Source organism: Adelges cooleyi, unplaced genomic scaffold (genome assembly GCF_023614345.1).
Source record: "Adelges cooleyi isolate 19-005CV unplaced genomic scaffold, UGA_ACOO_1.1 ACOO_flye_CR_arks_rails_tigmint_CR_PRNA_30, whole genome shotgun sequence".
NCBI lineage: Eukaryota > Metazoa > Arthropoda > Insecta > Hemiptera > Adelgidae > Adelges > Adelges cooleyi.
Genome location: NW_026095971.1, coordinates 8,099,211 through 8,111,747, shown reverse-complemented (window position 1 = coordinate 8,111,747; position 12,537 = coordinate 8,099,211). Strand labels below are relative to the sequence as shown.

Below are 12,537 nucleotides of genomic sequence, written 5' to 3'. Positions count from 1 at the left end.
ATATATACTATAAAAAATAACATTGCATATTTTCTAGCATTAGGGATTACTGTAAATAAATAATTAATAGAATACTGTTACTGTACCGTAGAATAGTACTGTATTGTAGAATAAACCAAAGTTTACATTGTTAAATGTTGATAAGTGTTGTTTTTATTTGTTTAAAATATATTGAGTATACATATCTTAATAAATGTTTTTCTTTAACCAAAATTTTTGTATAAATAAAAAAAAAATGTTTTATATTTTTATTGTTATAATTATCAAACTACTCATTATTCAGTTTCCATTGCCACTGCTGGTATAGGATCTTGTGGTCCTTCAGGTCCATCTTGTGGGGGCTGAGGTGCACTCCCTGATGACTCGCTCGAGGGAGGAGGCGCCCTTCTTTCTTCACCTTCAATCAATGATAATTTTGTTTGTGTTTTTTCCTCATCATAAATTTCAAACAACTGATTTTTACCAACAACAGCAATTGAAACATTCTATGAAAAAAAAAACAATAAACTTAGTTAATAAACCTGAAAATTGAAAAGCCCAAGTCATGTACCTTTGATGTTAGATTGACATCATTTGGCAAAGTGTCTCTCAAAGCCCTCATACCATGTTTTAACAATTCCTCTAGAGATGAGTCTTTAAATGCATCTAAATTTCTTTCTAAATACGTTCGAGCACTCTGTGATCGGGAACCGATAGCCATAGCTTTACAATCAGTATAATTTGCAGATGGACAAGTTTGATAAATATGAGGTCCGTTATCCTAATATAAAAACATAACAAATCTTAAATGTTCAATATTTTACATACTATATAAAATTAATAAACAATGATTCCAGTGATGAGAATCAAAGGGATACAGTGATATTTATAATGATTTTAAAAAGAGCAAAACTATATTTTAGTGAATATAATCTTATAGGAAATGTTTTCAATTAAATATAGCATGAAAAAGTGTCTGTTGATAATAATTTATGATATAGAACTAGTTATGGATGAAATTATCACTTGTACTATTTTGATTCTCATTACTCTAATTAAGGTCATGTGTCACTTACATCATAGCCTGCAACCAGGAGACCTACACCATAAGGTCGTTTGTCGTAACGTTGAGTACACAATTGCATCCTATTACCAACTTTTGTCATCAATCTAGATACAGGAACATTATCGCCATGAGCAAATTTGTGTGATGCACATTCAGATCTCATGAACTTGCTAAAAAAAAATATAAAAAATATCTATTATATTTATTATTTGCATATCACATTGGAAATACATATATTGTGTATAATAAGGTGGTCTTTAATCGCAGATGAAGAATTTTTTTTTAAAGTTTTTCAATGGGCTACCTCGTCATTTTGTTCATCACTATGAAAAAATAATTTAGGTAGGATTTGGTTCTCATAACTCACCCCCTTCACATACCTTAAGGGGGTTGAAAATGGCCAAATAGAGTAGCTTTATGGTTTTTCGAGTTTGTTTTTGATAATATATTTTTTTAGTGATCTATAAGTAAACAAATCCTAATTATTTTCTCCGCACCACGGGACAACATTAAATCATGGATATGTTTTAGCATTACGGGTCCATATAACCATAACGATTTCTAGTATCTAAGATGGCTAGTATATTAAAACATATCAAGTTTCTGGCTAATATTTTAGTGTTTAATATCTGGCTTAAAAAAATTCATAAAAATATAACCTCTTAAATTATTGAATTCCTTTTAGTTCAGTTCTAATTTACACGCTGTGAATACAACATATATGCACCCAACCCACACCCACACCCATCCCCAACCCAATTCCATTTATAGTATTTTACTGATATCTCCTACCCCCATCTCTTATCTTTTACCCCTATCTCAATTCCCATCCCTAACCCCAACCCTATTCCCACCCACTGTGTTACAAAAGCGTAACGCTTTTCATCACGTGCAAGTCGTATCAACGGCGGCGTTGAGCGTGTTAATGACAGATCATAAAGGTAATTTGACTTTTTATGCTAAAAGCAATATATATATTTTTTACTTTAACTCAAAAAACTATAAAACTACCTATTTGGCCATTTTCAACACGGCACGTGAAGGGGCGAGTTATCAGAACCAAATTCTACCTAAATTCTTTTTTCATAGTAATGAACAAAATGGCATCGTAGCCCATTGAAATTTTTAAAATTCATAAATAAAAACCGGCCTAGTGTATAATACACATTTGTTATTAAATAATAAGTCAATAGACAAACAATACAAATGAAAAGTATAAGATTTATAAGACACTTAGGTTAAAAAGGTAACAGAACACCATACTTCCTATTTATTAAAGGGTTCGGTAAAAGCATTGTATGTAATTTATTTTGTGCATAAGTTAATGGTAATATTAAACACTGTATCTTGTAAAAAAAATTTTTAGATTGATTAATTACTTTTGTAATGAAGTAAAAATAAAAAAAAAAAGGAGTAAAAATTAAGCTACTAAAGATATTAATAAAAATCCACAACATGATGTGGTGTATAATACATTTTCTAGATAGTACTGACTAAATTTCTGAATAATTGCTCATTTTTAAAAAGTAAATACTAAAATGAATACTAAATACTAAACACATTATTACAATAGCTAACCTTAAGATTCGAGCATCAGCCAACAGACCAGAAAAGGAAAAACCAATATGATCATCCACTGGTATTATTTTTTTCTGATAAGCTGACAATTCATTCGGGGCACGTTTAAGAGCAACAATAGCAGCATGTGTTCTGTTCTTTAATGCAACGACCGATGATCCTAATTTAACAGCTTCCATAGCGTATTCAACTTGATGTAGTCGTCCCTGAGGACTCCACACAGTAACATCACTATCATACTGATTTCGAAACTGAAAACAAAAAATTAATTGGTAAATTGATACTGTACATGGTGCTCATAACAATTTACTCATTGCAATTTCTCCTATTTTAATTAAGTTTTTCAATAGTTCATTTACATGCAAAAAGTGCTAAATTTGTTGATTTTTATTTATACTAACTTACTTTAAGAATTTAAGTTATTATTTTAGTTGTTATTTTCATTAGTTTGTTGTTTTATTTACAAATGACTATTTCAAACTGTAGTAAACTTTAATTGTTGTAACAAAAAAATATTGAAGCGAAAACCATTATTAACATTATTATCACAGAAATTGCAAGTACTAAATACTTAAAGGCCTCTTGTGGTTAAATACTATTAAATTAAAATACACATATACAACAATTATAATGAACAAAAGAATACTAGTTATAAATATAAAAATAAAAACCTGAATATCATAATTGTACATTTTAATGGATGAGTCAGCAAATATTAAATAATTTGTATACAACCGATTTTGCCAAAATATAAAATGTAATTTAAAGAAGATACACATTTATTAAGTATTCAATAAGTTAATTATTACAACTATCTTTTAAAATCATATTATTAAAAAAGTTATTTATTTTTAAAAAAAACCAGAGAAACCTTTTCAATTATTAAATTTATATCCTAAAGTAGATATTCCTAATGGACAACAACCATTAGAAGCTATAGAATTAAAATATCTTATTGATTACCTAGATCTTAATGAAATATTGCAAATAAGTAAATTATAAAAATTATAATAGACATTTGGAAATTTAGTTAGAATTAATTAGAATTATAATTTATTATAACTAATAACTTTTTGTACGTTTTGCTTTTCTTTGTTTGAAAAAAGTAAAAGATAAAAATTCAATTTTTGTGACCTTACCATTTTGCAGTAATGTTTGAGTCTTTTATTATGTAGAACCGAAAAGTAAATAGATCGTTAAAGTTTAACGTTAAACACTACTTAACAAAATTTAAGTTGAACAATTTCCAATTTAATAATTTAAAAATGACTTGTTATTTTTCTTTTTGAATTGAACTGGATTATTTGAGGTTAAAGTTGATATAGTGTACAGTGTAGCAAACGTACGCTATCAAAATAATGTTCGGTTATTTACATTCAATACCGTTGAGTTAATAACTATTGATAAAGATTCCTGTAATATATTATGTGTACACTAGTATCTCTATAGTCTAATTTAGTATATAAACATTGTATATTTTGTATTGCTTTTTCTTGTTTGTTGTTAGCTATTGAAATTTAATGTATTGAAAGATATTGTATATTATTTAACTAGTAAATTCAGATATATGTAATATTTATATATTATGGAAAACGTAGAAAAGTATATACCGGTATGCGAATGCGAAGGGGAAGACTTTATGGAGATACCTTTGGAGAGTGATGGTACACTATCAACAGCAACATTAAGTGCATATTTTCCTGGAGTTACTGGCTTAAAATTTCGTGTTGATTCATATTCACCCTACAGAGCACTGAGACTATATGATGGGAAATTTCATGCACCAGAAGGTAGCTGGGCTGGACACAAGTTTTATTGTGTACATCCAAAAGGTAGTGTATTAACTGAATGTTTAAAAATATATAACTAAGTTAACTCTTCTTCAATTTTCCCTTAAGGTGACAAAAGAAAACTAGAAGAGACTGACACTAAGCCGTCTAAAGGCTACCACAGTATGAATTGTACAGATTTAATTGTTTTGGGTTTACCTTATCAGCTCTCAGAAATCCAAATGAGAGATTATTTTGAGCAATTTGGAAAACTAGTCATGGTTCAGGTAATAGTGATTACTTTTAGTTTTCTTAACAAAATATTAATTATTAAATGTATTTGCTTTGCAGATTAAACGAGATATATCAGGGAACTCCAAAGGTTTTGGTTTTATACGTTATGAAGATTATAGCTCGCAGGCAAAAGCCCTAGGGCAACGGCATTATGTAAATAATCGTTGGGTAGAAGTCAAAATACCAGCTTCAAAAGTAAATAATATTTTTAAAAATGAATATGGTCATTTATATTTTACTCATTTAGTATAAATCTGCTAAGTGTCTTTTTTTTCCTGTTGATTGATTTATACTACATATTTACAATTATATAAAATACCAATTACTTTTTGATATTTTTTATTATTAATTTTTAGTATGGTATCAATTTGTTTATTTAGGAAGGCTATTATTCTAAGGTTCCTCATAAAATATTTGTTGGTCGTCTCACTGAAGATATTAGTGAGCCTGATCTTAGTAAATACTTCTCACAATATGGTGAGATTACAGATGTATTCATTCCAAAACCATTCAGAGCATTTGGTTTTGTTACCTTCAATGACGCCTCTGTAGCACAAAGTCTTTGTGATGAAGATCATATTGTTAAAGGAGTATCTCTACATATATCTGAAGCAAATCCAAAGTCTGATCAAAATAGGGTAAGAAAAATTACTGCTGTAACAATTAAGAGCTGCATAATATTTATGTTGATGTAGACATTTATGTATAGGATAAACAAGTTAGCAGCCAACAACAGTACATGGGCAACCTACTGACTAACGGCATGTTAGCAGCTGCTCTCAGCCAAGCCACATACCAAACCCCTTCAATTCCCTATCAAAGTCATCGGGCGTACGGAAAAGTACATGACTGGAAACGCCGCAGTAATTAGTAATTAGAGCCAATGCTATATAAGATTAAATTTATATAAATTGTGATGAAAAATGATCAACTTGGCATTAGTGCCCTTCTCTTGTCTTTTCTCCCTAGTCATACTTCTCATCTGATTCTCATTTTTCATATTCTGAATATTTTGACAAATATCTATATACTTATTCATTTCACAATCAATTTAAGTATTATGTTAAGTATTATAAATTTTATAACTAATCAATTGTAATGTATAACTGTTGTGTTACATGAGTGTTATTACTGTATATAAATACTGTGTATTTTGAAAGTTTTACTTTTTATTTAATTTGCCAGGTATGATTTTAATAAATAAGTTTTACTTTGACTATAGTGTTATACAAAATAATATACACCATATTGTTACTATATTAAAATTAAGGATAGGTAAATTTAATGTACAACTAATAATTGTACTATTAATTGTTGTGTTTATTCAAAAGCAACTATAAAGTGTCAAATTATTTTATTATACGTCGTACATCAAAATCATTGTTAAGAAATTGTGTAATTGTTTTCAATATTATAAAATCGATAAAAAATTGTTAGTATGTAAAACTAATAGATTTACAAATAATGACTTTATAAATATAAAAACATGTTTGATTTTCACATATGTCTGTCTTTTAAGTATTTTGTTTTAATAGTAATGAGATGTTTTAGTACTATTTTAAGAGCATTCACATCCATTTTCCAGGGATATTACTAGATGAGTTAATTTATTTCTCCAATCCCTATGCTATTTCGACCATAAACAATAGTTAAGTCTACATTAAAAAGAAAAACTAAAATACAAATTCGTTATATTTTAGATCACTTTATAATTTCTACAATATTAATTATAACTTGTATTTGGAAAGTCCATAACATTTTATTTATTAGTGTATATGGTTTTATTTTGAGCCGAGTTACAATAATTAATTATAGAAATGATTGAATAAATACACCAGAAAGATTATCTTGACATGCATTGACCACATGAATGAACAATGGTTTGATAACTAATATCTTACTAATACTTTAGAAGGATATGAAATAGTTATTTAAACATTTTTACCATAACATTTATTTAATATCAAAACTTATTAGTTTAAATATTGGAAATTGTGCTCTTTGTGGCCGATCCTAAACAGCTAAAAGAAAAATAATTTTTTACTAACACTTAATGTTTTTACTTTTAAAAAACAAGACTCTCAAGTAGCGTTAACGGCTGATCCCAATTGCCCTCACACACAAGTCTTGTCTTGTCAAATTTTTCTGAGGGAGCCCCGCGGATGCCTAGCGCCAGGACTCCCAAGACCGTAGTCTCTTAATCCGAATTTTATAGACAATGCGCGATGAGTGTTCACTGCGGTTAAAGAATAAAATTTTAAATAATCTGTTTTCACTATAGGCGGCAAGTGCGCTATCAATGCTATTGGCCTATAGTAATAATTGGTGTGCACACTGTACACTGCACACTTTATAAAGACTATATATTTATAGTCTTTACAGTCTACATTCTCTATGATTCGACCGAACTGCGAATAGTGGAAAAACACAATTACCCGTTTTATATCGTGTGGTCACACTGGGGGTTTTTGACACGGGCGCTTGCGCACTAAGTCCCGTTCAGATAATTTATTTCCAATAAGCCGCACTGCTGAAAGCCGTACCGTGTGCTGACTGCTGTGTGATACATTACTCAACAATTAGAAATTCTATTTAGTATTTATTATTATTTAACATACTTTATTGTTATTGTTATTTTTTTAGTGTAGAAAATTCACTCGAGTTCCATACTTATTACTTTCATCACTGTAGAAAACCCTCATCCCGAGTTTTTTATATCTGCAGTTTTAATATTTAATACAAGTTAGCGCTAGAAATCATTTTTAATGTCAGAACTACAGTCTGCGCTATTATTAAAAAAACAACTTACTGGTAAGTAGCTAGCAGTAAAGCGGTTAATTCGTTTTACGATATTATCCATGTAATTTGAAAGTTTTGGTGACATTATAACATCGATTTCTGTTTTATTTCACTTTCATCATGCCCTCTACAACACTATTAAATTGTCATGTGCTAACCATTTGTTCTAAAGTTCCGGTTTTCATATTTCTCAGAAAATTAAAAAAGACCTATTCTTCTATCTACGAAAAACTATTATTCTTACATTTCTGAACGTCTAGTTTTAATCAAATTTTGAGGTTGGGAAATTAGTACAGCTAAAGTGGTTTAATGTTTAATGTAGTGTGTTTAATGTTCAAGGTGAAATCATTGGTGAATTTTGTTGTTTTCTTTGTTTAGAATTACACAAGAATCCAGTAGAAGGGTTTTCTGCTGGTCTTATAGATGACAACGATATATACAAATGGGAAGTTCTCATCATCGGACCTCCAGACACGTTGTAGTGAGTATTTAGCAGTAATATGTTTTTGTATGAAATTTTGGTACTCTATTATTTTATTACAACATGATGATAATATCATAAAAATTTTTAATAATCATTTTACTTATCTGTTGAATAAAATATATGGTATATTAGTACATAGTATACATAGTATATTACTAGCCAGGGTGCTGGGCCTGGCGCTTAAAGGGCCCCTAAAAACAATTGTATCTCTAAATTTGATATATTTTACATCATTTTACAGTTGTTTACCCTAGCATATCCCACATATTGTATTAAATGCCCGGGCCCTAGGACTTCAACATAGCTGGGGACCCTCGCTAAGTTTGCGGCCCTAACTAAGCCGATCCTGTTACCAGCATCAGAAAAATGAATTTATTTGATATAGTATATATAATATCATATAAATGGATTTGCTATTTGATATTTAGTTTACATCATGACCAGATACTACTCTTTCTTTGTTTGCTTAAAACTGTTTTTAAAACTATGACTAATGCATAAATCTTACCCACTATAGAGGTCATTACCCTTTTTTGTTGTCTTATTAACAAATCTCTTATATTTTTTTTTAAATAACTATATTTGTATTACCTATTTAGAGTTTCATTGATTTTTTAAACATATATTTTGAACATACAAAATTACTATAATTATGTTAACCCAAAGTTTGTTAAATTTATACTCATACAATTTTTGAAATTTATAATGGTCACGGATCAAATGACTAACTACTTTTTATTAAAATATTTTTATAATATTTTATTAAATAAAAAACACTATTATTTTTTAATCTACTTTATTATATTATAAAAATGAGTATACTTATTTTTATCATTATTGTTAACATTTTATTTTGAAAAAACATTAATTTAAGTTGCATATTAAATAAAATTATTTTATTAATTTAAAGGTATAAATTTACTAGTCATCCTATTTAAAAAAAACAAAATTGCTTGTATTTGTTAGTACTTTTTACATTACTTTGAACCTACAAAAAATATGCCCAGATTCTTGTGGTTTTAAAGTTATATATTTGTTTACAGTTACCATAATATTTATCACAACTGCAGCGACACACCCATCGTGACTTTTTTTTTTGTGTATCCTTGCTATAAATCTAGAGCCATATACACTAGCGAACCGAGCCTATCGAGAGCCTGTCCCAATTTGGCTTGGTTCGCGTTAGGTTTGTGTCAAAAAACCCGTCAGTAGATGGATTTTTGCAAACTGTTCGGCAGACACCTTAGGATATCTTTCGTTGTGTGAGCGAGCGAGTGTCAAATATTTGGTAACCTGTACTTGCTAGGCTGCATAGCACCATCTAAATATTCACTGAGCACATAAAAATACAATTTGGCTCATGCTTTTTAACTGTTTGAGTGCAGTAATTTTTTATACGTTTAAAATCGGCACAAAAATGTCTATATATTAATAAATATGTACGCTGAAGTAGATGTGTTCTAATAATATTAATTAACTTATTAGTGATGTACATATTTTTTTTTTAATTAAAAAATAAATATTAGGAATTTACTGAATAGTATATTTATTTAATTTTATTCGTACAGCTTATATGACTTGCATATTAATTTATTGTCTACAGTGAAGGTGGATTTTTCAAAGCTCATCTAAACTTTCCAAAAGAATATCCATTAAGGCCTCCAAAAATGAAATTTGTTACAGAAATATGGCATCCTAATAGTAAGTTTTTTTTTTTAAAGTATAATTGTATTTTTAAAACTATAATGATTTTTGTTAGTCGATAAAAATGGTGATGTTTGCATATCAATACTTCATGAACCTGGCGATGATAAATGGGGTTATGAAAAAGCAAGTGAACGTTGGTTACCTGTGCATACTGTTGAGACAATACTAATATCGGTAATATCAATGTTAGCCGATCCTAACGATGAAAGTCCGGCTAACGTAGATGCTGCTAAAGATTGGCGTGAAAACTATCCAGAATTCAAGCGCAAAGTTGCACGTTGTGTGCGTAAAAGTCAAGAGGATATCTAATAACAACTTTGCCAGTTGCTCTATGCACTGTGTTACCAACATATAAATCATTAATTGATGCCAGGGTAAAAACTGTTGTTAATTTCATATTATTTTACTTTATAATATATTAAAAGCTTTTTACAGTAAAAAAAAAAACATAAGGTTTAATTTATTGTATAGTTCTTAATTTAGCTACTATTTGTTGCCCAAATAACTACTTAAAAAGTGTGACTATTTAAAAAATACAGGATAATATTGTTCTGGTAATTTAAAAGTTTATCCTAAAAAAAAAAAAATATGTTTTCGCATTTAGTGGTGCAATTAGCTATACAATCTTGAGCGTTCTTGACCTTTACCATTATTGTATTAAGCAGAAGTGACTAACTGGGGCTTGTTAATAAATCTTGATATGTTTCAAAGTAATCCAGAAGGCTTGTCCTCCCCCAATTTTGCCACTAAGTGGACTGTAGTATTTTTTTATTGACTAATTAATTATGTCAGACTATATTATTTAAACTTTGATATTGAAGTTAATAAGGTTTGAACAATTTCTGTTTGTTTGAACAAAGCCATTAACAACAAGTTTAATTTAGCCTATCATTAAATACTCAACATTTTATGCCATAATAAGATGTTAAGGTATTATTAAGATAAGTTTATGCATTTTTATTAAGGAAAACGTTCACCACTACAATATAATATAATATAAAGATGAATTTTAAAATTAATATTTTAAAGTGCGATTTTCTATTAACTCTTCTAGTTAATTGAGTGTACTCTTCGAAAAATAAATTAAAGCTGATAAATTATGTATGATCCTGCAACGAACAAACATATATAACATGACATGTATTTGTAAATAAATATTTTGAATGATTAAACTATTTCTATTTATTGAGCTAAACAATATTGAGAAAATAAATAATAGTTTGAGTTAATCTTCATTTATAGGAATACTTAAAAGTCTTACTACCCCTTCTGACTTCTTAATAGTTTCAATTTGAAATGTAATATAACTTATAGGTATCTAAGAAGTGGGGCCACAAGTATTTTAATTTTCACAAAACCGTTGTATAAAACGTTTCAATTAATTTGGGGGATGATGTGGCACAGGGGTTGTTACTTAAGTTGTCACTCTGCACCTGAGGTTACGCTGTGCTAAGATTATTGCTGCTTGATTCTGGATGGGTACCCCCTAGGCTTTTTTGCAGCAACCCATTCCATGTTTCATACCTACACAAAACAAGCCAATGACCATAGGAGCTGAAACAATGAAAAAAAAAAAGTTGAATATAAATAGAAGATTCCTATTAAAATTATAAATATTAGATAAAAATGTTTTTGAAGTCAAAAACTGAAAGATAAGTGTATAAAATCTGAATTTTTTTAATTTCATACAATTTTTGCACTGTATTAATAAATTCGATAATTATTGTATTTTTTAAGATTTACATATAGTAGCACTTTTTTTGGATGTTGAATGTTACCCTTAATGTCGATATAAAAATATTTATAAAATATATTTGTAAATAATTGTTAATTCCAACTATATTTATTCATTAGATATACACAGTATAACTAAATTATTTCACTAACATATTTCTCTCTACTTGTATGATACTAATACAATTAAAAAAAACTTTAAAGTAATTTATAAACAAATAATTTCAAATGATATATGTTTCAGGTAACAAAAAACTAGAGCAACAAACAACATTTTATACAATGTGATTTTTAATGTAAGTGTTTTTTTTCAAGTCCCTAATAAAATATTCAATAACTATCATTGATATTTGTATTTTGAAAAGTTAGGCAAATAAATTTTTCATGAATTATATTATATAATTTTACTATTAGTTATTATTTTTAAAAAATCGATCAAATAGAATCAACACCAGCTTGTCTAATTATTTTCAATAAAATGATTAACATTATTCAAATAATAGTCTGCCCAAAGTATTATATTTTCCTCATTGTGTTCAAGTGAATTTATTTTAGCAGGATCATTATTTATTCTCTTTAGTTTACTTTAAAATTATATGTTATGTATGATGAAGTTTCAGTTTTTTGTTAACTTCAATTAATACTCTGTCCGTTACTACATGCTGCGCCGTAGATATATTCATTTTAAACTCATTCGTTTAAGTAATCAATAAAAAAAAAATGTATTATTTTAATTTAAATACAATTAAATATTTGTACAAGGGTACAGTGCCGAGTCTTCTCAGCTAGTGTAAATAATCTAAAATAAGTTGTAATGTATTGTGTAAAAAAAGAAAATTATAATAATAAATAATATACAGTTATGTGTGGTTACTGACTGATGATACATTTTTTACTCGTAATAAATATATGAATAACAAATTTGTAAAGTTTTTTTTTTTTAATCATACTTAACTTATACTGATAATTGTGCAACTAATAGTTTTATAAATTACATTAAACATATTTTAATCAATTTCCCCTTATTTAAAAAAAAAAAAACAAGATTACCTGCAAATATTTAAAAATCTCAGAATCGGCTTCATAATATTATATTATTATTATAATTTATTTTTTCTTATTGTATG

At 28.1% G+C, this 12,537-nt stretch overlaps 3 protein-coding genes across 4 annotated transcripts; 2 read left to right on the top strand and 1 right to left on the bottom strand.

Moving 5' to 3' along the window:
- Positions 1–135: 135 nt before the first annotated feature.
- LOC126838710 (proteasome subunit alpha type-1-like) lies at positions 136–3,909 on the bottom strand. Its single transcript, XM_050573359.1, has 5 exons — positions 3,763–3,909; positions 2,624–2,874; positions 1,056–1,215; positions 551–760; positions 136–485 (listed from the first exon to the last, which is right to left on the bottom strand). Exons 1-5 carry the CDS (start codon positions 3,763–3,765, stop codon positions 276–278), a joined length of 834 nt encoding a protein of 277 aa, XP_050429316.1. The 5' UTR covers positions 3,766–3,909; the 3' UTR covers positions 136–275.
- Positions 3,910–4,062: 153 nt separating this feature from the next.
- LOC126838510 (TAR DNA-binding protein 43-like) lies at positions 4,063–5,989 on the top strand. 2 transcript variants are annotated; one of them, XM_050573001.1, is made up of 5 exons: positions 4,063–4,455; positions 4,522–4,679; positions 4,744–4,881; positions 5,067–5,324; positions 5,396–5,989. In XM_050573001.1, exons 1-5 carry the CDS (start codon positions 4,209–4,211, stop codon positions 5,555–5,557), a joined length of 963 nt encoding a protein of 320 aa, XP_050428958.1. In that variant the 5' UTR covers positions 4,063–4,208; the 3' UTR covers positions 5,558–5,989. The 2 variants fall into 2 exon arrangements, with proteins under 2 accessions (XP_050428958.1, XP_050428960.1); XM_050573003.1 differs by having other exon boundaries at positions 5,382–5,557.
- Positions 5,990–7,203: 1,214 nt separating this feature from the next.
- Positions 7,204–12,283, top strand: LOC126839284 (ubiquitin-conjugating enzyme E2 G1). Its single transcript, XM_050574500.1, has 5 exons — positions 7,204–7,497; positions 7,864–7,966; positions 9,573–9,670; positions 9,729–10,050; positions 11,655–12,283. Exons 1-4 carry the CDS (start codon positions 7,452–7,454, stop codon positions 9,983–9,985), a joined length of 504 nt encoding a protein of 167 aa, XP_050430457.1. The 5' UTR covers positions 7,204–7,451; the 3' UTR covers positions 9,986–10,050; positions 11,655–12,283.
- The last annotated feature ends 254 nt before the right edge of the window (positions 12,284–12,537 follow it).

Excerpts from the sequence above, each read along its gene's own strand:
- LOC126838510 (XM_050573001.1), top strand. The coding sequence starts at position 4,209 with ATGGAAAACGTAGAAAAGTATATACCGGTATGCGAATGCGAAGGGGAA. Across the intron at positions 4,882-5,066 it reads TCAAAATACCAGCTTCAAAA|GAAGGCTATTATTCTAAGGT; the intron begins GTAAATAATATT and ends TTGTTTATTTAG. Across the intron at positions 5,325-5,395 it reads CAAAGTCTGATCAAAATAGG|GATAAACAAGTTAGCAGCCA; the intron begins GTAAGAAAAATT and ends ATTTATGTATAG.
- LOC126839284 (XM_050574500.1), top strand. The coding sequence starts at position 7,452 with ATGTCAGAACTACAGTCTGCGCTATTATTAAAAAAACAACTTACTG. Across the intron at positions 7,967-9,572 it reads GGACCTCCAGACACGTTGTA|TGAAGGTGGATTTTTCAAAG; the intron begins GTGAGTATTTAG and ends TATTGTCTACAG. Across the intron at positions 9,671-9,728 it reads AGAAATATGGCATCCTAATA|TCGATAAAAATGGTGATGTT; the intron begins GTAAGTTTTTTT and ends GATTTTTGTTAG.
- LOC126838710 (XM_050573359.1), bottom strand. Across the intron at positions 1,216-2,623 it reads GCTGATGCTCGAATCTTAAG|CAAGTTCATGAGATCTGAAT; the intron begins GTTAGCTATTGT and ends ATTTTTTTTTAG. Across the intron at positions 761-1,055 it reads TCCTGGTTGCAGGCTATGAT|GATAACGGACCTCATATTTA; the intron begins GTAAGTGACACA and ends TTTTTATATTAG.